The 23,779-nt window shown below is 41.4% G+C and overlaps 1 protein-coding gene across 1 annotated transcript in view; it reads right to left on the reverse strand.

Moving 5' to 3' along the window:
• igf2r (insulin-like growth factor 2 receptor) overlaps nt 1-23,779 on the reverse strand; it is a 171,737-nt gene extending 147,958 nt beyond the window's left edge. Inside the window, exons 1-4 of the mRNA XM_060916407.1 lie at nt 23,580-23,779; nt 19,334-19,473; nt 5,628-5,752; nt 342-440 (exon numbers count right to left, since the gene is read on the reverse strand). Of these exons, the coding sequence (XP_060772390.1) occupies nt 342-440; nt 5,628-5,752; nt 19,334-19,473; nt 23,580-23,680 (465 nt within the window). The 5' untranslated portion in view covers nt 23,681-23,779. The remainder of the gene's footprint in view (nt 1-341; nt 441-5,627; nt 5,753-19,333; nt 19,474-23,579) is intronic.

Raw genomic sequence — 23,779 nt, forward strand, 5'->3', positions numbered from 1 at the left:
AAGCCGTGTAATAAGAAAGGATAAATAAATAATTGTAGAAACTGCAACCATAGACAATTTGGTGCGGTGTGGTATAAGAAGAATAAAACTTATGTTGTTACTGGAACATAATAACATCTGGGTGGTAATTACAACCGTAACTCTGCTTCACACCACCATGATGTTGATCATTTTTCCATTTCCTGCATGCCCCGAGACTGCATTAATCCGAAATGTCACATCAGTCACTTCTCGTTGACAATGTGCTCTTTTGTGGTTTTGGTGAACTCACCTCCCACCCCTCCACACATACTCGCTCACTCACACACACACTTCCATCCTCCCGACCCCACCACACTCACCTCTTTAAGGGGTCGGAACTTGTCTTTTCTGCAGGCGATGTAAGTTCTCCATTCGAAGTGATGGACGCACTGTGACACGGTGACAAACTCTGGCGTCCCCTTTAGAACGTGAAAAAAAAAAAAACATACACATCTCCGTGAGGGCCATGCTCGATGCTGGGATTTGTGTCATTCTACATCTCTGTTACAGAACTGTACTGCACATGGAAGTTGCATCACTGTGTATTAAAAAGAGGTTATGATTTATTTGTGGTGAGGAAAAGCTTCACAAGCTTCTGCAGTTCCCTTTTTTTTTTTTTCAACCAACTGACTATCAGGTGATCCATGACATTAATTCTCAAATCAGATCTACTTCCCTTAAGCTTGAGATCAGACACGTGATTATGGACTGAGAGGACTGATCTGAAGCGAATCTGATCTAAAAATCAGCCACGCTGTTTCCTCAACGATCAGATAATGAGATAAATATTACGACAGCACAGCTGTATGAAAGAAGAGTTAAAGAAAGAAAGTGAAAGAAAAATGAATCAAAAGGAATGGATGAAAGAAAAAAAGGTTAAAGAAAGAACGCATAAGGTGAAAGAACGAAAAAGTGAAAAAGAAAAAGGAATGAAGGAAAGAAAAAAGAAATAATGCAAAATGTTAAGAAAGAAAGAAAGAAAGAAAGAAAGAAAGAAAGAAAGAAAAAAGAAATAATGCAAAATGTTAAGAAAGAAAGGAATGAAGGAAAGAAAAAAGAAATAATGCAAAATGTTAAGAAAGAAAGGAATGAAGGAAAGAAAAAAGAAATAATGCAAAATGTTAAGAAAGAAAGGAATGAAGGAAAGAAAAAAGAAATAATGCAAAATGTTAAGAAAGAAAGGAATGAAGGAAAGAAAAAAGAAATAATGCAAAATGTTAAGAAAGAAAGGAATGAAGGAAAGAAAAAAGAAATAATGCAAAATGTTAAGAAAGAAAGGAATGAAGGAAAGAAAAAAGAAATAATGCAAAATGTTAAGAAAGAAAGGAATGAAGGAAAGAAAAAAGAAATAATGCAAAATGTTAAGAAAGAAAGGAATGAAGGAAAGAAAAAAGAAATAATGCAAAATGTTAAGAAAGAAAGGAATGAAGGAAAGAAAAAAGAAATAATGCAAAATGTTAAGAAAGAAAGGAATGAAGGAAAGAAAAAAGAAATAATGCAAAATGTTAAGAAAGAAAGAAAGAAAGAAAGAAAGAAAGAAAGAAAGAAAGAAAGAAAGAAAGAAAGAAAGAAAGAAAGAAAGAAAGAAAGAAAGAAAGAAAGAAAGAAAGAAAGAAAGAAAGAAAGAAAGAAAGAAAGAGGTTAAAGACAGAAAAGAAAAAAGGTTAAAGAAAGCAAAAGGAATGAAGGAAAGCGTTAGAAAAGGTTAAAGAAAGAAAAAGGCAAAATGTTAAAGAAAGCAAGAAAAAAGGTGAAAGAAAGAACCACGATTCATGTTAATCCATTTTGACTGAATTTAAAAGGTTTGTTGAAAAAGAAAACTTCGTAATCAAAGTTTTCATCAGGTGACGTAAAATCAAAATGGCTGCTCACAGCAGGAAGTTAACACAGCACTTCTTTACTTTTAAATAAGTTATCCTGTTATGGACGGCGTAGCTCTGTGGAAATGGAAAATATATACCATTCATATTATTCAGAAAACGACATAATTCCCAGTTCTAAATTACAGTGGTGCTTGAAAGTTTGTGAAACCTTTAGAATTTTCTATATTTCTGCATAAATATGACCGAAAACAACATCAGATTTTCACACAAGTCCTAAAGGTAGATAAAGAGAACCCAGTTAAACAAATTAGACAAAAATATTATACTTGCTCATTTATTTATTGAGGAAAATGATCCAGTATTACATATCTGTGAGTGGCAAAAGTATGTGAACCTCTAGGATTAGCAGTTAATTTGAAGGTGAAATTAGAGTCAGGTGTTTTCAATCAATGGGATGACAATCAGGTGTGAGTGGGCACACTTTTATTTAAAGAACAGGGATCTATCAAAGTCTGATCTTCACAACACGTTTGTGGAAGTGTATCATGGCACGAACAAAGGAGATTTCTGAGGACCTCAGAAAAAGCGTTGTTGATGCTCATCAGGCTGGAAAAGGTTACAAAACCATCTCTAAAGAGTTTGGACTCAACCAATCCACAGTCAGACAGATTGTGTACAAATGGAGGAAATTCAAGACCATTGTTACCCTCCCCAGGAGTGGGCGACCAACAAAGATCACTCCAAGAGCAAGGCATGTACAACCCCAATTCCAAATTATTTGGGACAAAGTACAAATTGTAAATAAAAACGGAATGCAATAATTTACAAATCTCAAACTGATATTGTATTCACAATAGAACATAGACAACATATGAAATGTCAAAAGTGAGACATTTTAAAATTTCATGCCAAATCTTGGCTCATTTGAAATTTCATGACAGCAACACATCTCAAAAACGTTGGGACAGGGGCAATAAGAGGCTGGAAAAGTTAAAGGTACAAAAAAGAAACAGCTGGAGGACCAAACTGCAACTCATTCAGTCAATTGGCAATAGGGCATTAACATGACTGGGTATAAAAAGAGCATCTTGGAGTGGCAGCGGCTCTCAGAAGTAAAGATGGGAAGAGGATCACCAATCCCCCCAATTCTGCGCCGACAAATAGTGGAGCAATATCAGAAAGGAGTTTGACAGTGTAAAATTGCAAAGAGTTTGAACATATCTACAGTGCATAATATCATCAAATGATTCAGATAATCTGGAAGAATCTCTGTGCGTAAGGGTCAAGGCCAGAAAACCATACTGGGTGCCCGTGATCTTCGGGCCCTTAGACAGCACTGCATCACATACAGGCATGCTTCTGTATTGGAAATCACAAAATGGGCTCAGGAATATTTCCAGAGAACATTATCTGTGAACACAATTCACCGTCCCATCTGCCATTGCCAGCTAAAACTCTATAGTTCAAAGAAGAAGCCATATCTAAACACGATCCAGAAGCGCAGACGTCTTCTCTGGGCCAAGGCTCATTTAAAATGGACTGTGGCAAAGTGGAAAACTGTTCTGTGGTCAGACGAATCAAAATTTGAAGTTCTTTATGGAAATCAGGGACGCCGTGTCATTCGGACTAAAGAGGAGAAGGACGACCCAAGTTGTTATCGGCGCTCAGTTCAGAAGCCTGCATCTCTGATGGTATGGGGTTGCATTAGTGCGTGTGGCATGGGCAGCTTACACACCTAGAAAGACACCATCAATGCTGAAAGGTATATCCAGGTTCTAGAGCAACATATGCTCCCATCCAGACGACGTCTCTTTCAGGGAAGACCTTGCATTTTCCAACATGACAATGCCAAACCACATACTGCATCAATTACAGCATCATGGCTACGTAGAAGAAGGGTCCGGGTACTGAACTGGCCAGCCTGCAGTCCAGATCTTTCACCCATAGAAAACATTTGGCGCATCATAAAACGGAAGATACGACAAAAAAAAGACCTAAGACAGTTGAGCAACTAGAATCCTACATTAGACAAGAATGGGTTAACATTCCTATCCCTAAACTTGAGCAACTTGTCTCCTCAGTCCCCAGACGTTTACAGACTGTTGTAAAGAGAAAAGGGGATGTCTCACAGTGGCAAACATGGCCTTGTCCCAACTTTTTTGAGATGTGTTGTTGTCATGAAATTTAAAACCACCTAATTTTTCTCTTTGAATGATACATTTTCTCAGTTTAAACATTTGATATGTCATCTATGTTCTATTCTGAATAAAATATGGAATTTTGAAACTTCCACATCATTGCATTCTGTTTTAATTTACAATTTGTACCTTGTCCCAACTTTTTTGGAATCGGGGTTGTAATAGTCGGTGAGGTCACAAAGGCCCCCAGGGTCACTTCTAAGCAACTGAAGGCCTCTCTCACATTAGCCAATGTTAACAAGTTCATCATCAGGAGAACACTGAACAATAGTGTGCATGGCAGGGTTGCAAGGAGAAAGCCACTGCTCTCCAAAAAGAACATTGCTGCTCGTCTACGGTTTGCTAAAGATCACGTGGACAAGCCAGAAGGCTATTGGAAAAATGTTTTGTGGACGGATGAGACCAAAATAGAACTTTTTGGTTTAAATGAGAAGCGTTATGTTTGGAGAAAGGAAAACACTGCGTTCCAGCATAAGAACCTTATCCCATCTGTGAAACATGGTGGTAGTATCATGGTTTGGGCCCGTTTTGCTGCATCTGGGCCAGGACGGCTTGCCATCATTGATGGAACAATGAATTCTGAATTATACCAGCGAATTCTAAAGGAAAATATCAGGACATTGCTCCATGAACTGAATCTGAAGCGAGCAGTTCATGTGAGGAAGCCCAACATCATCCCAGAGTTGAAGCTGTTCTGTACGGAGGAACGGGCTAAAATTCCTCCAAGCCGGTGTGCAGGACTGATCAACAGTTACCGCAAACGTTTAGTTGCAGTTATTGCTGCACAAGGGGGTCACACCAGATGCTGAAAGCAAAGGTTCACATACTTTTGCCACTCACAGATATGTAATATTGGATCATTTCCCTCAATAAATAAATGACCAAGTATAATATTTTTGTCTCATTTGTTTAACTGGGTTCTCTTTATCTACTTTTAGGACTAGTGTGAAAATCTGATGTTGTTTTAGGTCATATTTATGCAGAAATATAGAAAATTCTCAAGGGTTCACAAACTTTCAAGCACCACTGTATGTCAAACACTTGTGTAAATATTTGGACACTCACCCTGAGCTTCACAGTGCGTGTTTTAATATTCACGTAACAAAATAGCGGATGTTGGATGGGAACGTAAAGAAGACTTAAGACATTAATCCCAGTTCAAGGTTTTAATCAAAGTTAATGTTTAATTACTGACCTTTTAGGTCAAATCTTTTACCGTCTCTAAACTCTGAACTGTTTATTTCATTCCTGGCCGTGTGCGTCACGTCATATCCAGCAAACCTGAACAGAACTCGATATGCTGCTACATTACTGCTTTCTACTTACTTCGAAAATGTCGCACTATGAACAAGGCCAGCTTCCTCTGACATAAATGAGTAAGCAAAGAACCACTTATGTGTAATCTGTGTAACAAATTGGAACCACAGCGCAGGTTTGATAGACAGGAAATAATTTATCTTCTCACTCAGAGGCTTCGCTTGCAACGGAACTCTTCGTCCATCTGCTGCAAGGATTGCTCAATGTTACCAGAGAGGAAGTGTTGTATTCTACTTGTATGAGCAGTTTTCGTGTTACTGAACTTTACCATTGTTTTACCACACTGGAAACTGATGCTGCTTTGCACATTGCTGCTCTCGCCCTGGCAAGTTTGAGTGCTGTTGAAACCGAGAATGAAGTTGGAAGAGGATGACGCCTGCAAGGAGAGATCACCTGAAAACAAAACAAAAAAAAATAAAATCATCTGTAAGTGTACGATATACAGCAAAGAAAATAAAAGCATCAGAAATGATAAATCAGGAGAAATGTGCTGTATTTCTCAGAGATGACATGATACCAGGTTTTCTTTTCAGGTACTGGAACTACGAGTATTAGTCGATATCGATACACGTTCAATTTTATTATTTAAAATATCATATTTATTCTGAAGTCCTGTGCTGAAAGGTCCAAAATGTCTTAACTTGCCAAGGCCTCTTAACGTCCTGTTAGAGATCATGATTGACTACAGCTGGTAACTTCATCATGCACAACATTAAAAAAGTGTTAGTCAGCACACAGTACAATTGGAAAGTCCAAGGAGCTCAGTGCAGATCTGAGAAAAATCATAGGATTTACACACTTAGGAATGTCTCTTAGAGCCATTTCTAAACAAGTGCAGATCCTAAGATCATCAGGTCAAACAATCATATGCAAGTACAACTTATTGGGAGATGTAGCCACTTTGCCAAGCCAGTGTTTTGGAAGAAAACCCAAACTGTCACCCTCAGCTGAGAGGAAATTGATTCAAATGGTCAGGAACAACCCGGGAACCACCAAGTCACAGGCCTGCCATGAACTGGAAGCTGCTGGAACACTGTGCCCAGTCAGGTGAGATTTATATCACCATGGCCTGAGAGACTGCCATCCAAGAAAGAAGCCCCTGCTCCAAAATCAACACCTTCAAGCTTGAATAAAAAAAGTTTGCAGCTAACAACATGGACAAAGAAAAAGTCTTCTGGAGGAAAGTTTTATGGTCAGAGGACAGAAAATTTGAGTTGTCTGGCCACAATGACCAGAGGTACAGAGGAACACTACATCAACTCTCAAGCATGGTGGTGGTAGCATCATGATATGGAACTGGTGCACTGCACAAAGTGGATGGAATAATGAACAACCTCAGAATTTTTCAGCAGCACCTCAAAGCATCAGAAACTTGGACAGAGTTGGATGTTCCAACAGGACAATGACGCCAAACACACATCAGAGCTGATTGTGGAGGATAAAGCAGGCTAACATTAAGCCTAAAACAAGTCCTGAACTCAACCCTGTAGAAAATCTGTGGACTGAGCTTAAAAGTCAGGTCTGTGCCCAGGAATGTATTTGAAATCTACCAATTCTGCCAAGAAGAGGGTCAAATACTATTTGTATTATTTGAAGTGAATCTAATCTAAAATCAGTCAAGCTGCTTCTTCAGCAATCAGATAATGAGATAAATGTTACGATGGCAGAGCTGCACCAAAGAAAGAAAAAAGTTAAAGAAAGAAAGAAAGAAAGAAAGAAAGAAAGAAAGAAAGAAAGAAAGAAAGAAAGAAAGCAAAAGGTTAAAGAGCGAGCTTAATAAAGAAAGAAAAAGCTTAAAGAAAAAAAAGTGAAAAAGAAAGAAAGGACAGAAAAAAGAAAGCAAGCAAATTGTGAAAGAAAAAGAACGCATGCAAGAATGAAGGAAAAACAAGCAAATAGTGAAAGAAAGAAAGACAAGCGTGCTCTAAGAGCAGAATATCCCTCGCTGAAAACTATATCCATGCTATAGTTGCTTAATACACCCTCATGAAATTGTCAAAGTACAAGTTTGGTAATCAAGGGCTGTAACTCTGGTATAATACGCCTGAATTGAACGAAACTGCAATATGCGTATTACTGACATATAACAAAGAATTCTGTCAACTTTTGTGAAATTCCTCCAAAAATTGAGAGAGGAATTGATTTCAGAAGGCGAGTACCCTTCCTGGGATGGATGGACATCGCCACGACATAATCCCCCTTCGGGCCTTTCGGCCAGCGGGGAATAAAAAAAGGAAAGAAAGAGAAAGAGAGAGAGAGAGAGAGAGAGAGAGAGAGAGAGAGAGAAAGAAAGAGAGAAAGAGAAAAAATCCAACCAGAACTCTGATTGAAGCTTGCTGATGGTGACCAAAAGCATCTGTTCAAGCTCAAATTTTCTCAGGGACATTTAACCAAATATTATGTGTGGTGTATGTATATTTTTGACCTTGTGTTGATTTCAGAAAACCCAAAATAAAAAAAAATAAAAAAAAGTTTGCACCAATTTTTTTTTTTTTTTTTGGGGGGGGGGTCCCGATTAAAGATGGATATTGTATCATCACACTGCCACAGGAAAAGAACAGTTCGTACTAATCCCAATATTCCTGACATTCATGACCCTGTATGTAAACTTCTGACCACCGCTGTACATAAACATTTCCAGTTCCAGAACAGCAGGCTCTGGTGAAGAGTTGATCTGATCGTGACACAGGGAGGAAAAAAAAAAAAAAAGGAGGGAATCTGGTGTGCCTTTGGGTCCTGTGAGCGCTGCAGAAACGCGTTTACACCTGCACTACTTTCTGGAGGAAGCTGAGCAGGTAGGACGTATTTTTAGGCAGATAAAAGCTGACGCACTCTGAACACAGCAGTTTTTAAAGGTGCTTTGAGACAAATCGAAAGAAAACGCACATTCATCTTTCTGAGCTTCAGCGAGACACTGAGGAGATTCTCAGCTGGGAAACATGCAGCTATTCTCCCACACAATACGAGGCTCATATCGCAATCTGGGATCTATTATTTATCAAGTGCACGACTAAATCAGTGGATCTGATATCATAAGCTAGCTCTCAGCTACAGCATACGGGCACACACACGGGGGTGTACTTATTTTTTCACACGACAATGTTTTAGGTCATTGGAGGTTGGTGATGTGAACTTGGCAGCTCCCTCCCTCAATGAATGAATGAATGGAAGAAAGAGAGTGAAAGTGAGGAGGAAATATAAATAAATCAAAGTATAGAAAAATAAAAAGGAAAGAAAGAGGCAAAGAAACAAAGAAGGAAAGAAAGACAGGTGAGGAAGGAAGAAAAGAAAAAGAAAGACGAAGGAGTGAAGGAAGGTGGGGAAGAAATAAAAAAAAAAATCAAGAATAGAATGATGCAAAGAGAAAAGAAAGAAAGAGAGGAAATGCAGAAAGAATGAATGATGGAAGGAATGAAGGAAAGTGGGAAGAAATTAAAAAAAAAAAAAAGTCAACTTTATCATCAGTTCTGCTGGATATAGACGAGATTGAAATATCGTTTATCCCAGACTCTTGGTGTCAATATAAAAACACACACACAAAAGCATTAATTAAAAAAAATAAACAAATACACAAATAACAAGTGCTCTGAGAGCACAATATCCCTCGCTGGCAACTCTGCCATAACTCTGGTAAAACGTGACCGAATTTAACAAAATTGCAATATGCGTATTATCGACATATAACAAAGAATCCTGCCAAGTTTCGTGAAATTCCTCCAAAAATTGTGAGAGGAGTTGATTTCAGAAGGTGAGTACCTTTCCTGGGACGGACGGATGGACATTGCCACGACAAACCCCCTTCGGGCCTTTCGGCCAACGGGGGATAAAAATTTAAATAAACAGAGACTCTGGGGTCTATGATTTACAGCCGGAATGTCAGAACCATACTCACCCGTGGGGGTTAAAGGACATTAATAAACATGGTTAATAAATAAAACGTCTGTCAGGGGAGAGATGGCTTAGATGTTCTAGAGGTCTATAAATTTCCCGCTCAGAGAGCTGATGTGACAGTGTAAAGCCCTGAGGGATGGATACACAGCGTGAGAACATGAGAATGTCCATCCGTCCGTCTCTCTCGACAACACAGGTCAACTGCTTTCATACAGAACACCGTCAGAAACATCCCTTTCTCAACAGCAACTAAAAACCAACTGTACATCTCCCGCATTAAAAAAAAAAAAAAAAAAAAAAAACACCTTAAACTCTCCAGAGAACTTAAAACCCAAACAGACACAAAACGGCGAACACACCTGCCCACATCCCGACCTCAGTCTCCTTCATGGACGGTGCTGTGCAAGAGCCCGCTACCGAAACGAACTGGCGAGTTCTTCACTCCGCAATGCCAACGAACACTTTTCTATCCAAGCGCAACCATACTAACTCTTCCCTCCGCAAGTTCTGTGAATCACCAGACCCCGTGTTCCACTGCTTCAGTGACCGCCGCAGACTGGACCCTCTTTTCAACATACTGGAAAGAACCATCAACAATCTTGGAGCACCTTTTCAAAAACCATGATGTAAATATAGCAGCTCACGCCAGGAGCACTGCACTTTGGTGAATTTTCTGACAGGGCAGGTAAAAAGGAGTAATCTGGAATCTTACAATCTAAAGACTGAAGGGGAAAAAAGAAAAAAAAAAAAAAAAAAAAAACATGAGCATTGTAAAGTTATTTAAAGCACTGATAGAATCACACACAAGACTAGAACAATTTCACAAAATCAATGGGAATACAGACATTTTTTGAAATAAATAAATAACCCTGGCGTGCATGTAAGGGATTTTTTCTCGTTAGGCCAAAAAATAAATAAATAAAAATAGTGTGTTTCCGGTAACATGAAATACTAAAATAAGGTTGGTAGGTAGTAAAGTTTTTTTTTTTCTTTTTTTTTTTTTATTTTGTTCGAAAAAATTAACACAAACATCTTACAAAATAGTATTTTGGCACAGAATCGTTTATACCACACATCATAATAAAATAAGTGTTTTAAATCTTTAAACGAATAAAAAAAAAATTCGCGAGAGTTCGAGTTATGATCTACGGAAGCGATATTTCATGATATTTTCATGTAATAACGTGAAAACACCTTATCAAGAAATAACGTCCTAGGCTAGGCTACTTCCATTAAAAGCAGACGGCCTAGCCTAGCCTACTGTAGAACTTGGGTCGAGCAAAAACACCGAGCAAAAACATGGCTGAATCCTGAATGACTCCTATTTGTATAAATAGGGGACTACATAGGCGGCAAAATGTAGTGTTTTTCCCTGCCATGGAAGTGCACTTGAATACTGAAAAGGAAGCAATTTGCAATACAGCCTTGAATGAGGATTCAAAAAGGCGGCTTGGCTCAGTTTTCCCTTCCTCCTTCAGTATACAAGTGCGCTTCCATGTTTATGCAGGAGGGCTGATAGAAGTGGCGAAACATTTTACTTTTTATCGTTTCTTTCACAACTTAAATGCGTTGAAACAAAAAATTATGACAAACTAACGCCGCTTACACTAAAATATCGAGGGAAATTTGTAATAAAAACTTTACGGTCGGCAATTTCGACATGGAAATTCTCGATCGGTCGGGTTACCGGAAACACACTTTTTTTATTTGGCCTTAGTACCGTAGATGACAACGATATTGTTTTTTTTTTTTTTTTTAAATTGGTGATCAAAACCCCTAAAACTAACCCTCTTCATGCTTGTAAATATTTTTCTTTTCTTTTAACTCCATCACTGTGGTAAATAAAGAGCACATAAGTCTCTCTCTCTCTGCCTGTCTGCATCTCTCTCTACCTCTGTCTCTCTCCTCATCTGTCTGTCTTTCTCCCTCCTCCCTCTCTGTCTCTCTGTCCCTCTCTCTCTTTGTCTCTCTCTCCCTCTGTCCCCATCTCTTACTCTCCCTGTCTGTGTCTCTCTCTTTGTCCGTCTCGCCATTCCTCTCTGTCTGTCTGTCTCCCTCCCTGTTTCTCTTTCTCCCTCTGTCCCCGTCTCTCTCTCTGCCTGTCCATCTCTCTCCCTCCCTCCCTACATGTCTCTTTCTGCCTCTCTCTCTCTCTGACCGTCTCTCTTCCCCCAACACCAGCTTCGTCCTGGAACAGCCTGCACTACAGCAAGCAGCAGAAAACGTTCCCAGTGTAAAAACTTTATCTCTTCCAGCGCAGGCTGAGGAACAGGAAGTGCGCCAAACACCTGCTTCACCGTAACTGTGACCTGCTTACTGCTAAACTAACAAGAGCACAGTGATCAAATCAACACAAAGGCAAAGCTCACACACACACACAGGGAGGGGAAAAACACACACACCCTCCATGGGCTGTTCCGGGTTTCATACAAACATCAGCTGATTGTATAAAGACAAACAAAGTGCTGTTTCATTTTAAAGAACCCCATGTTATGATCTGAATTGACAAGCCTTTAGAACCTTGACATAAACACTAAACCTGATAACAACTCAGGCATAAACACTAACAATCACCAGGTTCCATCAGTCACCAATTCTCAATCCTTGTCCTGACCCTCCTGTTCTGCATGTTTCCCATCTTTCCCAACATCACTGGCACTTTCAATTACCTGGGCATGCAAGATTTAACCAAGAGCATGTTAAATCGCACTAACTTCACTCATCAGGTGTTTGGTTTGGAGCAAGGATCGATAAAAGATATGCAGGACAGGGGAGGGCTCCACGAGGAGGATTGAAAAACGCTTACAGAAGCTAATGAACTTTTACCTTTCAGGGCTATTGATGAAGTGCTCACTGATGAGCAATGAATTTCTTTTCAATCAACGAGAGACCAGATCAGAGCTGGGTGATATGACGATATAGAATATCGATGTTGTGATATATTCTCTCACGATACACTTTGCGTGGATACTGCGATTTTTTTTTTTGAGGAGTAATAATTACAAACTGATTCGAAGCAGATGATGTGATCTGAAATTGTGTGACTTTAAAAACGTCTCCAAAATTAGACACGAGTTTACTACTTCACAAGAAGCATCAGCTGATCTGAACCACGCCTACCATAAAGTGCTCTCACAAGACCCAAGATCAAGAATCATTGATTTATTTCAAGCTGGAAAAGATTTACAAAGCAATCTCAATGCGTTGAGATATTCATCAGTCCACATTTAGACAAATGAGATGATTTAGTAGTACTATGGCTAGTCTTACTAGAAGTGGGCGACCAGCCAAGATTACTCCAAAAGATCAATGCAGATTCATCAGTGAGGTAAAGAAGAACCATTGAGTAACACCTAAAGGCTTGAAGGAATCATTGGAACTGGAGAACACCCATGTTCATGAGTCTACCATGAGTCCATCAGACGCAAAACATTGAACAGGCACGATGTCTACGTACAGGCAAGCCACCAAAGAGGAAGCCTCTGCTCTCCAAAAAACATTGCTACACGCCTAAAGTTTGTCAAAGAGCACCTTGATACTCCACAATACTACTAGGAAAATTTTGCAGACTGATGAATTATTTAAGAACACACAACAGTACATGTGGTGTAATAAGGACACATCCTAGCAGTGAAGCATGGTGGTGAGAGCATCATGATTGTAGATGCCTCAGGGGTTACAATAGATTCCAAAGGTTTATTCCACTGAATGTTTTGTAGTCAGTAAACGTGGTGAAAATAAACCTTCCACGACTACTGACAAAGAATAGATAAGCACGTTTTTCACCATCAGGTTAAACAATCAAATCAAATCAGTCAGCCAATCCAATCAACTGAAAAACCAGATGCATGCTGGCGTCTCGAAACCTTTCAAACATTTCAGACTAAGGCCCGTCCTAAATCAGCTTCCTTTGTCTTCCCCAAACCTTTCGAATTAGCACAGATGAATCATTTAACCCTTGTTAAATGACCCTTGTCATCTTGTTGCCAGTGGGTATCATCGGAAGTCATGTCCTAATGGTTAGAGAAGCAGCTGTGGGACCACTGGTCAGAGTCCCTGGACCAGCAGGAATGGCTGAAATGCCCTTGAGCAAGGCACCTAACCACCAACTGCTCCGGGTATGTAGTACATCACTCTGGATAAGAGTATCTGTTAAATACCTGTAACGTAATTAAAGAACTTAAAATCATCAATGGGTTCTACAATGATTTGGGGTTGTTTTGCTGCCTTGGGGGTTGGACATCTTGCCATCATTGAGGGGAAAATTAATTCCCAAGATTATCAAAAAGTGTCCTACAGGGTAATATCAGGGTGGTTATCTACCAGCGGAGCTGAAGCTCAGTAGAATTTGCGAGATGCAGCAAGACAATGACATTACAGGCATATTTAGCAGACGCCCTTATCCAGAGCAACATACAACATAGCAGCCTGGGGAGCAGTTGGGGGTTAGGTGCCTAGCTCAAAGGCACTTCAGCCATTCCTGCTGGTCCAAGGCACCAAACCAGCAACCTTCTGGTCCCAAAGCTGCTTCTCTAACCATTAGGTCATGGCTTCCCCCAAAAATCCAAGTAAATAAATGTCAGAACGGTTTGGAAGAACAGTCTAAAAATGCCTCCTGAACATGTGCAGCTTTGATCTGCAGCTACTTATTTGACATTATTAAATCCAAGGGTTCACTTACTTTTTCTACCAGCACTGTGAACGTTTAATGGGCATGTTCAATAATGACATGAAAGATCGTTTGTGTGTTGTTAGTTAACACCGATTACATTTGTTCATTAGATGAAGATCAGACCATATTTTAAGAAGATAAATTTGGGTGCACTTAAATTTTTTTTCTTGTCACTGTACATAAATGAGTTGATAATTATACAAATAAGTAGTTTAAAATGATGTGCATAAAATGCAAAGTTATTTGGCCAGTTTTGTTTCTTGTTTCTTTTATCCGTCGTTGAGTTTCGTACATGAGCTCTACAGGACATTGAGACCAAACCACAACACGTCGTCATGTTTGAGTCACTTCCTACAGCCAAGTCAATTCAGAGTCGAATCATTTTCTCACTGCAATACAGTTCACTATCAAATCCTTCTGGAGTTTTTTTTTTTTTTTTAAACCTGTCTTTAAAAAAAAAAAAAAGATCTTCAAGATGGCTGCCTCGGTGTGTTGGTGCGCATTGTTTTCTCCGATTTTGTTTGTAAACTCAGTTCACTGCTGCGATACTCAAATCTCTTTCACCAGAAAAGAGCTCTTGAATATTAGGGGACTTATTACCAACTTTTCTGGTGTCTTCCGTAGAAATATTGGACATTCTGGTCAAAAGGCGCTCTCACCTTTGCTCACTCAGTGAGACGCCGGAGGAGAGGAAAACGCGCTGGTGCGCTTCCGTCGGTGCGGACTTCGCAAATCACTACCTGCGATATTTCTCTCCAATGTGCGGTCACTGTACGACAAACTGGACAAACTCCAGCTGCTGGTGGGGAGAAACAAGGACTTTCACTCGTCTTCCGTTTTATACTTTACAGAGACGTGGCTATGCAGACTCGTACCAGACTCTGCGCTGCAGCTGGCCTGCTTCCAACTTTTCAGAGGGGACTGCAACACGGATCTCTCCGGCAAAACAAAGGGTAGTGGAATCTATTTTTATGTCAACAGCAGCGGGTGCAGTGATGGGTCAGTGATACTGCAACACTGTTCTCCCAACCTGGAACCGTTCTTCGTTAATTGTAAACCCTTCTACTCCATGCGCGAGTTTGCTTCATTCATTCTGGTTGGTGTTTACACATTCCACCGCAGGCCAATGTGCAGGACGCACAGCACGTGCTGGCCGACCAGATACTGGGCGTGGAGCAGACTAACCCGGACTCCCTAATTATTGTCCTTGGCAACTTTAACAAAGGTAACCTCAGCCACAAACTACGAAAATACAAAAACTGTTTATTAAATGCCCGACCAGAGAGAAGAATATTTTGGATCACTGCTACACTACAGTTAACAATGCCCATCACACTGTCCCCTGCGCTGCACTGGGCCACTCTGACCATGTCATGGTCTACCTGATTCCTGCACACAAGCAGAAATTAAAGCTGAGGAAACCTGTAGTGAAGACATCAAAGATGTGCAGCAATGAGGCTTCACGTGTACTTGGAGTGTATAACCTAGGACGTGTTCAGGACTGCTACAAATAGTTGGGAAGAGTACACAAAGGCTAAGATGTCCTACATCAGCTTCTATGAGGACTGCAGTGTTCCATCACGAAGCAGGGTGAGTCACAATAATGACAAACCTTTGTTCACAGATAAGTTCAGACAGCTAAGGTTGCAAAAGGAAGAAGCGTTCAGAAGTGGGGACAGGAATAGGTTTAGCAAGGTGGTGAGAGAAGCTAAATGACTGTACCCTGAGAAACTCAAGCACCAATTCTCAGCCAACGACTATGTGTGTCTAGAAAGGGTGCAGACAAATCAGTAACGACAAAACTTCAGCCCCCCCCACTCTGTTAACGACTTGCGCTTGGAAAACCAACTTGAATGCGTTCTACTGAGACAATGGGACTGTCCCGATAACATCCCCCGTGACACCACACACAAACTCCAGCCCACCTCTACTGCTGCCGGGGCCTCTCTACAACTCCATACCTCAGAGGCCAAGCCACCCACCACCACAGCCTCAACTCACTCTATTCTGGAGAGGGACGTCAATAAGCTTTTTAAGAAGCTGAACCCCTGCAAAGCAGCAGGTCCTGACTCAAGGCCAATTTATGCTGACAACGCAGTCCTCGCAGATGGCGTCGCAGATGGCGTCTGCGTAGCCCCCCACCCTTCGCAGACACTCTGCGCGCACCTCCCAAAAATTGTGACCACCGCAGAAGCCTCGCAGACAGTGTCGCAGACAAGAGGGCTCTGATTGGTCCACTCTACATCCGCTGTACACGCACTTCCGCTTCCCTACTTTCCCGGTTTGGTTTGTTTTCACTACCGCCATTTTTAAAAACACGAGCGAAGATGGAGCAGCACGAAGAGCGGTTGATCGAGGAAGTACGTACATCTATACGACTCCAGTTCTAGTCATTATAAGTAACCGGAGGATAAACACTCCACTAACCATACCCACCAACTACTCCTAGCGATTTCGCGACTTCGCGCCCCCTTGCGTAGTTGCGGTGAATAACATCGCGCACGCCTATTACTCCCCGCTCAACGATAAATTACAACTGTCTGCGAAAAGCTATCTGAGAAAGCCTTGTTGCAAGAGCATGCAGAGGCCCTCAGTCTCACTATTTACCCTGAAGCACTGTGTTGATCAGCTGTTTCCGGTGTTCACAGACCTCTTCAACACCTCACTGGAGGCATGCCATGTGCCAGCCTGCTTCAAGGCCTCCACCATTATCCCTGTTCCCAAAAAGCCAAGGGTCACAGGATTAAATGACTGCAGACCCATCGCCCTGATTTCTGTGGTTTTGAAATCCTTCAAACGCCTTGTGCTTTACCACCTCAAAGCCATCGCTGACCCGCTCCTGAACTCCATGCAGTTCGCCTCCAGACCCAACAGATCTGAAGACGATACTTTCAACATGGATCTCCATTTCATCCTCCAACACCTGGACTCCCCAGGAAGCTATCGAGGATCCTGTTTGTGGATTTCAGTTCCACCTTCAAAACCATCATCCTGGCTCTTCTGCATGACAAGCTCTCCAGGCTGCACGTGCCTTACTCCACCTGCAGGCAGATCATCGACTTCCTGTCTGATAGGAAGCAGCACTTGAAGCTGAGGAAACACATCTCTGACTCCCGAACCATCAGCACCGGATCCCCCACCCCCACCCCAGGCTGCGTCCTTTCTCCTCTACTCTTCTCCCTGTACACCAACCTCCAGTCATCAATCTATCAAGCTCCTAAAGTTCACAGAAGACACCACCCTTATTGGTCTCATCTCTGATGAGTACAAGTCTACCTACAGGTGGAAGATTGACCATCTGGTGTCCTGGTGCATGCAGAACAACTTGGACCTTAATGCTCTAAAGACAGTAGAGATAATGGTTGACTTCAGGAGGAGCTCTGCCATACCCTCCCCAGTAACCTCTGTGGAGTATTTCCATTTCCTGGGCACTATAATCACTCTGGAACTTAAATGGGAGACGTACACCTGCTCCCTCACCAAGAAAGAACAGCAGAGGATGTATTTCCTGTGGACATTGAAGAAGTCTGAGCTGCTAAAGACAATGATGGTGCACTTTTACTCCACCATCATCAAGTCCATCCTTACCTCCTCCATCAGACTGCAGCGCATCAATCGCTCTGCCGAGAAGACGATCAGCTGCAACCTTCCGTCTCTTCAGGACCTGTACGAGTCCAGGACCCTGAGGAGAACAGAAAGGATTGTGGCCGACCCCCACACCCTGGAGACAAACTTTTTGAATCACTGCAGCTCTGGTAGGAGGCTGTGGTCCATTCGAACCAAAACCTCATGCCATAAGGCCAGGGTTTTTTTTTGCCCCCACTGCAGCTGCCTCATCAATAAGGCTCTCCGAGACCTCACTGACTCTAACCTCACAATTCCAATCTGTAACATTACTGCACATTGTCTCTGAACTACAATTTTGCACATTTTAAGGCCGTGTCATACATCTCCATCCTGTGAACTTTTATTGCACATTCCGGCACACACTGTACAGCTTGGTTATTGACTTGGCCCCTTACGCACTTTCATATCATGTCTCATCATCATATGACCTACAGTATTTTTGCACATTCTGGACATACCGTACAGCTCGGACTCCAACAACTCATGCGCATACCCCTTAAATGTGTCCACCTTCAAATCTGTATACTTCAGATTCTTCTATTTCTTATTCTACGTATATAGCTACTTTTGCCTTGGCTAAATTCTTCCATCTTAACTGTTCAAGCACCAAATCACCAAAGCAAATTCCTTGTACATTACCATTCAAAAGTTTGGGGTCACTTTGAAATTTCCTTATTTTTGAAAGAAAAGCACTGTTCTTTTCAACGAAGAACACATTAAACTAATCAGAAATCCACTCTATACATTGCTAATGTGGTAAATGACTATTCTAGCTGCAAACGTCTGGTTTTTGGTGCAATATCTCCATAGGTGTATAGAGGCCCATTTCCAGCAACTATCACTCCAGTGTTCTAATGGTACAATGTGTTTGCTCATTGCCTCAGAAGGCTAATGGATGATTAGAAAACCCTTGTACAATCATGTTAGCGCAGCTGAAAACAGTTGAGCTCTTTAGAGAAGCTATAAAACTGACCTTCCTTTGAGCAGATTGAGTTTCTGGAGCATCACATTTGTGGGGTCGATTAAATGCTCAAAATGGCCAGAAAAATGTCTTGACTATATTTTCTATTCATTTTACAACTTATGGTGGTAAATAAAAGTGTGACTTTTCATGGAAAACACAAAATTGTCTGGGTGACCCCAAACTTTTGAACGGTAGTGTATGTGGGAACGTACTTGGCAATAAACTTGATTCTGATTCGAAACATAGTGGCTCAGTTTAGCAGATCACACCTCTACGTATGTAAAATACGACATTTGATTCACTTCTTGCAGCCGAGTCGATTCAGAGTTGACTCATTTTCTCAACGCAACACAATTCACTTGGTTCAATAGAGTTCGCTCTCAGATCTGAGCATCATCGCTGTGTTCTCATCTCCTTAAAGAACCACACCGAGGTGCCTAAAGAGCACATAAGGGTTCCGTTCAAAAGAACCAAATATGACAGAGGAAAAAAAAAAAAAAAACATACACAGCCTTATTTTTTTTTTGGGGGGGGGAGAAATGGAAAAAAAGGACGACACTGTATCTCTGGAAGGAGGAGGGGTTAATGCTTCTTTGCGAGAAGAAACAACGAAAAGGCATTAAAGCATCATATTAACACTGTCGCTGTTTAAAAAAAAATAAAATAAAAATTCAACAATTTCACAAACAGCTCCAATTATTTTCCATACTCCTTTCTCTGAAATCATTGATTTTGTTGCTGTCTGATTCTGGTTTTTTTTTTTTTGGTTCCTTCATCCACTTCAGCTTTCATTTCGCCTTCTTGATAAAATCCCACTTACCCACTGAATGGCTCTTGCCGCTGACAAGATTCTGGGCGCAAACAGCAGCGCCCGGGTCACAGGTCGTCACCGGGGATGAAGAACAGAGCTTCAGGGTGTATTTTATTTTGCTGTCAGAGTCCACAGCCTCCCATTTATACCTACAGGTTTAAACAAATGGGTAGAAATGTTTTACAATTACACATAAAATGTCAGATAAAACCACATTACAGAACTTAGAGCATATAGGCTACATACATATGGTGCGAAAGTTTGCATCCGTAATTACTGTTATTGTTTTTAATATACGTGTCTTTGCATTGATGTTTTATGTTATTTGCACTGGCAAAGGACAACCAACCGATTTTGCTGTACTGTACTTGTGCATTACAATGACAATAAAGGTCTATCTATCTATCTTGGATGTGGGAAATTGATTCATGATTCATAATTTTACAGATGTTCAACATGTTTCAAATTAAAAATGGCTGCGATGTGAAGTTTTAAAAAAGAAAACACAAGGATGTGAAATGATGTCATTCTTCATGAATTATGACTTTCGGTCTCAAGATGTGAAAAAAAGAAGGATGATTACTTTTGTAGTAGATTACCTGTTATTTGTATTAGTGTCTTGTCCTATTTGTTTTTTTTTAAATAAATGCGTATTGTTTTAAACAACATTGGGTTGGGATGCCATGAACAAAATTTCATCAATCTCAACAAGACAAGACAATTTGTTGAAATCTGAAACTGAAAAATAGTCAGTCACGCCATTCCCGTTTGCGACACACAAGGCTGTATTTCATACTTGCAAACCCCCTGAGAACACAAAGCAGTAGATCAGGTTGCGTGACACAGTCGCGCCCTTGTAGAAAATGAACAAAAACAACGTAAAATGGTGCACTCTCTCGCATTCTGAGTGCCAGATTTGAAGAAAATTGATCGTGAAATTGGACCGACATACTGTACTTCACAAAATGCTGCTTCTTATCTTGCCTCGATGCTTTGATGCTGGATGATCTGATCACCAAGTTGCCTTGAGCTTGGTGTCATAGTGAATCTTCCCCCCCCCTTCAGAGTTTTCACTGTTCAAGAGCACCAGAGTGTGTTTGGTTTTTACAAATTTGTTATAACATGTCACCTCATTGCCAAATGGCTAGAACCACAACGAGAACCGGTGGAATGATGCAATACAATATACAGTTAGGTCCATATATATTTGGACACTGACACAAATTTTGTTTTTTTTACCTGTTGACTGAAACATATTCAAGTTATAGTTATATAATGGACATGGACATAAAGTCCAGACTTTCAGCTTTCATTTGAAGGTATCCACATTAAAATTGGATGAAGGGTTTAAGAGTTTCAGCTCCTTAACATGTGCCACCCTGTTTTTAAAGGGACCAAAAGTAATTGGACAATTGACTCAAAGGCTATTTCATGGGCAGGTGTGGGCAATTCCTTCGTTATGTCATTCTCAATTAAGCAGATAAAAGGCCTGGAGTTGATTTGAGGTGTGGTGCTTGCATTTGGAAGATTCTGCCGTGAAGAAAACATGCGGTCAAAGGAGCTCTCCATGCAGGTGAAACAAGCCATCCTTAAGCTGCGAAAACAGAAAAAACCCATCCGAGAAATTGCTACAATATTAGGAGTGGCAAAATCTACAGTTTCGTACATCCTGAGAAAGAAAGAAAGCACTGGTGAACTCATCAATGCAAAAAGACCTGGACGCCCACAGAAGACAACAGTGGTGGATGATCGCAGAACAATTTCCATGGTGAAGAGAAACCGTTTCACAACAGCCAACCAAGTGAACAACACTCTCCAAGAGGTAGGTGTATCAATATCCAAATCTACCATAAAGAGAAGACTGCATGAAAGTAAATACAGAGGGTTCACTGCACGGTGCAAGCCACTCATAAGCCTCAAGAATAAAAAGGCTAGATTGGACTTTGCTAAAAAACATCTAAAAAAGCCAGCACAGTTCTGGAAGAACATTCTTTGGACAGATGAAACAAAGCTCAACCTCTACCAGAATGATGGAAAGAAAAAAAAGTATGGTGAAGGCATGGTACAGCTCATGATCCAAAGCATACCACATCACCTGTAAAACACGGCAGAGGCAGCGTGATGGCTTGGGCATGCATGGCTGCCAGTGGCACTGGGTCACTAGTGTTTATTGATGATGTGACACAGGACAGAAGCAGCCGGATGAATTCTGAGGTATTCAGAGACATACTGTGTGCTCAAATCCAGCCAAACTGATTGGTCGGTGTTTCACAGATGGACAATGACCCAAAACATAAAGCCAAAGCAACCCAGGAGTTTATAAAAGCAAAGAAGTGGAATATTCTTGAATGGCCAAGTGAGTCACCTGATCTCAACCCAATTGAGCATGCATTTCACGCGTTAAAAACTAAACTTCAGACAGAAAGGCCCACAAACAAACAGCAACTGAAAACCGCTGCAGTAAAGGCCTGGCAGAGCATTAAAAAGGAGGAAACACAGCGTCTGGTGATGTCCATGAGTTCAAGACTTCAGGCAGTCATTGCCAACAAAGGGTTTTCAACCAAGTATTAGAAATGAACATCTCATCTCATTATCTCTAGCCGCTTTATCCTGTTCTACAGGGTCGCAGGCAAGCTGGAGCCTATCCCAGCTGACTACGGGCGAAAGGCGGGGTACACCCTGGACAAGTTGCCAGGTCATCACAGGGCTGACACATAGACACAGACAACCATTCACACTCACATTCACACCTACGGTCAATTTAGAGTCACCAGTTAACCTAACCTGCATGTCTTTGGACTGTGGGGGAAACCGGAGCACCCGGAGGAAACCCACGCGGACACAGGGAGAACACGCAAACTCCACACAGAAAGACCCTCGCCGGCCACGGGGCTCGAACCCGGACCTTCTTGCTGTGAGGCGACAGCGCTAACCACTACACCACCCACCGTGCCGCCCTAGAAATGAAAATTTTATTTACAATTATTGAATTTGTCCAATTACTTTTGAGCTCCTGAAATGAAGGGATTGTGTTTAAAAAATGCTTTAGTTCCTCACAATTTTTATGCAATCATTTTGTTCAACCCACTGAATTAAAGCTGAAAGTCTGAACTTCAACTGCATCTGAATTGTTTTGTTCACAATCCATTGTGGTAATGTACAGAACCAAAATTAGAAAAATGTTGCCTCTGTCCAAATATTTATGGACCTAACTGTAGAGTCAGCATAATTATCACTCATCATCGCATTGGCTCTGGGCCTCACTTAATCTGACTATTTGACGCTTCATGTACACTTGTATCCTGTGTGCTGAAAACAGCTGAAGCAAGATCTCATCTCATCTCATCTCATTATCTCTAGCCGCTTTATCCTTCTACAGGGTCGCAGGCAAGCTGGAGCCTATCCCTGCTGACTACGAGCGAAAGACGGGGTACACCCTGGACAAGTTGCCAGGTCATCACAGGGCTGACACATAGACACAGACAACCATTCACACTCACATTTGCACCTACGGTCAATTTAGTCACCAGTTAACCTAGCCTGCATGTCTTTGGACTGTGGGGGAAACCGGAGCACCCGGAGGAAACCCACGTGGACAACATGCAAACTCCAGACAGAAAAGCCCTCGCCAGCCCCGGGGCTCGAACCCAGGACCTTCTTGCTGTGAGGCGACAGCGCTAACCACTACACCACCGGGCCGCCCTTGAAGTGAGATCAGAAGAGCAAATCCAACAATGTTCACTGATTATTTTGTAACACAGTAGTTTTTAGAACTGAAAGTGGCAGGCGGTATTCACCTGTCAAAAGTGGTAGAATTGGCAACTATGGGATTTCATGCGCATGCTTACAATCACCAGTGACCATTATTGCGAAAAATATTAGTTTGGATGAAATCTAGGGGGCGGGTCAGTCTGTGATCACCTGACACGTCTGTCACTGATTGGCTGCATGAATCTACAGTCTAGGCAGGAAAGAAATCAGCCGCAGCCTTGATGGTTGATTATTGCTTCTGACTTCCTAATGTCATTCATCTGTTTGATTTCATGGGGCACGAAATTTCAGTTACACAAAAATATACAAGAAGGCATTTGTGAAGAGAAAATAATAGGATGTGGATAAGAAAATTAATGCCAAATGTGAATTATATTATATATAAACAGTTTGTAATGCTGTGATAAAGCAGGCTTAACTCTTCCACAATTTTCAGTAAGAGTCCTGCTACACGCTAACATGCTAACAGCTCTTCTGGAGTTACCTGCAGAGATCCTGGTACCACGAGCTGTCAGTGTAGCTCCAACCCCACTGCAGTGTGGAGATCATCAGCAGGAGCCGAATCCGAGGACCTGGCGCACTCATCCCGGCCTGTGGAAGATACACAGCGCTGCTCTTTAATAGCCGCTCTCGGACATGATACAGCACTGCGTGTGTGTGTGCGATTCGCCCGAGCAGGAACTG

The sequence above is a fragment of the Neoarius graeffei genome, chromosome 3, assembly GCF_027579695.1.
Source record: "Neoarius graeffei isolate fNeoGra1 chromosome 3, fNeoGra1.pri, whole genome shotgun sequence".
Lineage (NCBI taxonomy): Eukaryota > Metazoa > Chordata > Actinopteri > Siluriformes > Ariidae > Neoarius > Neoarius graeffei.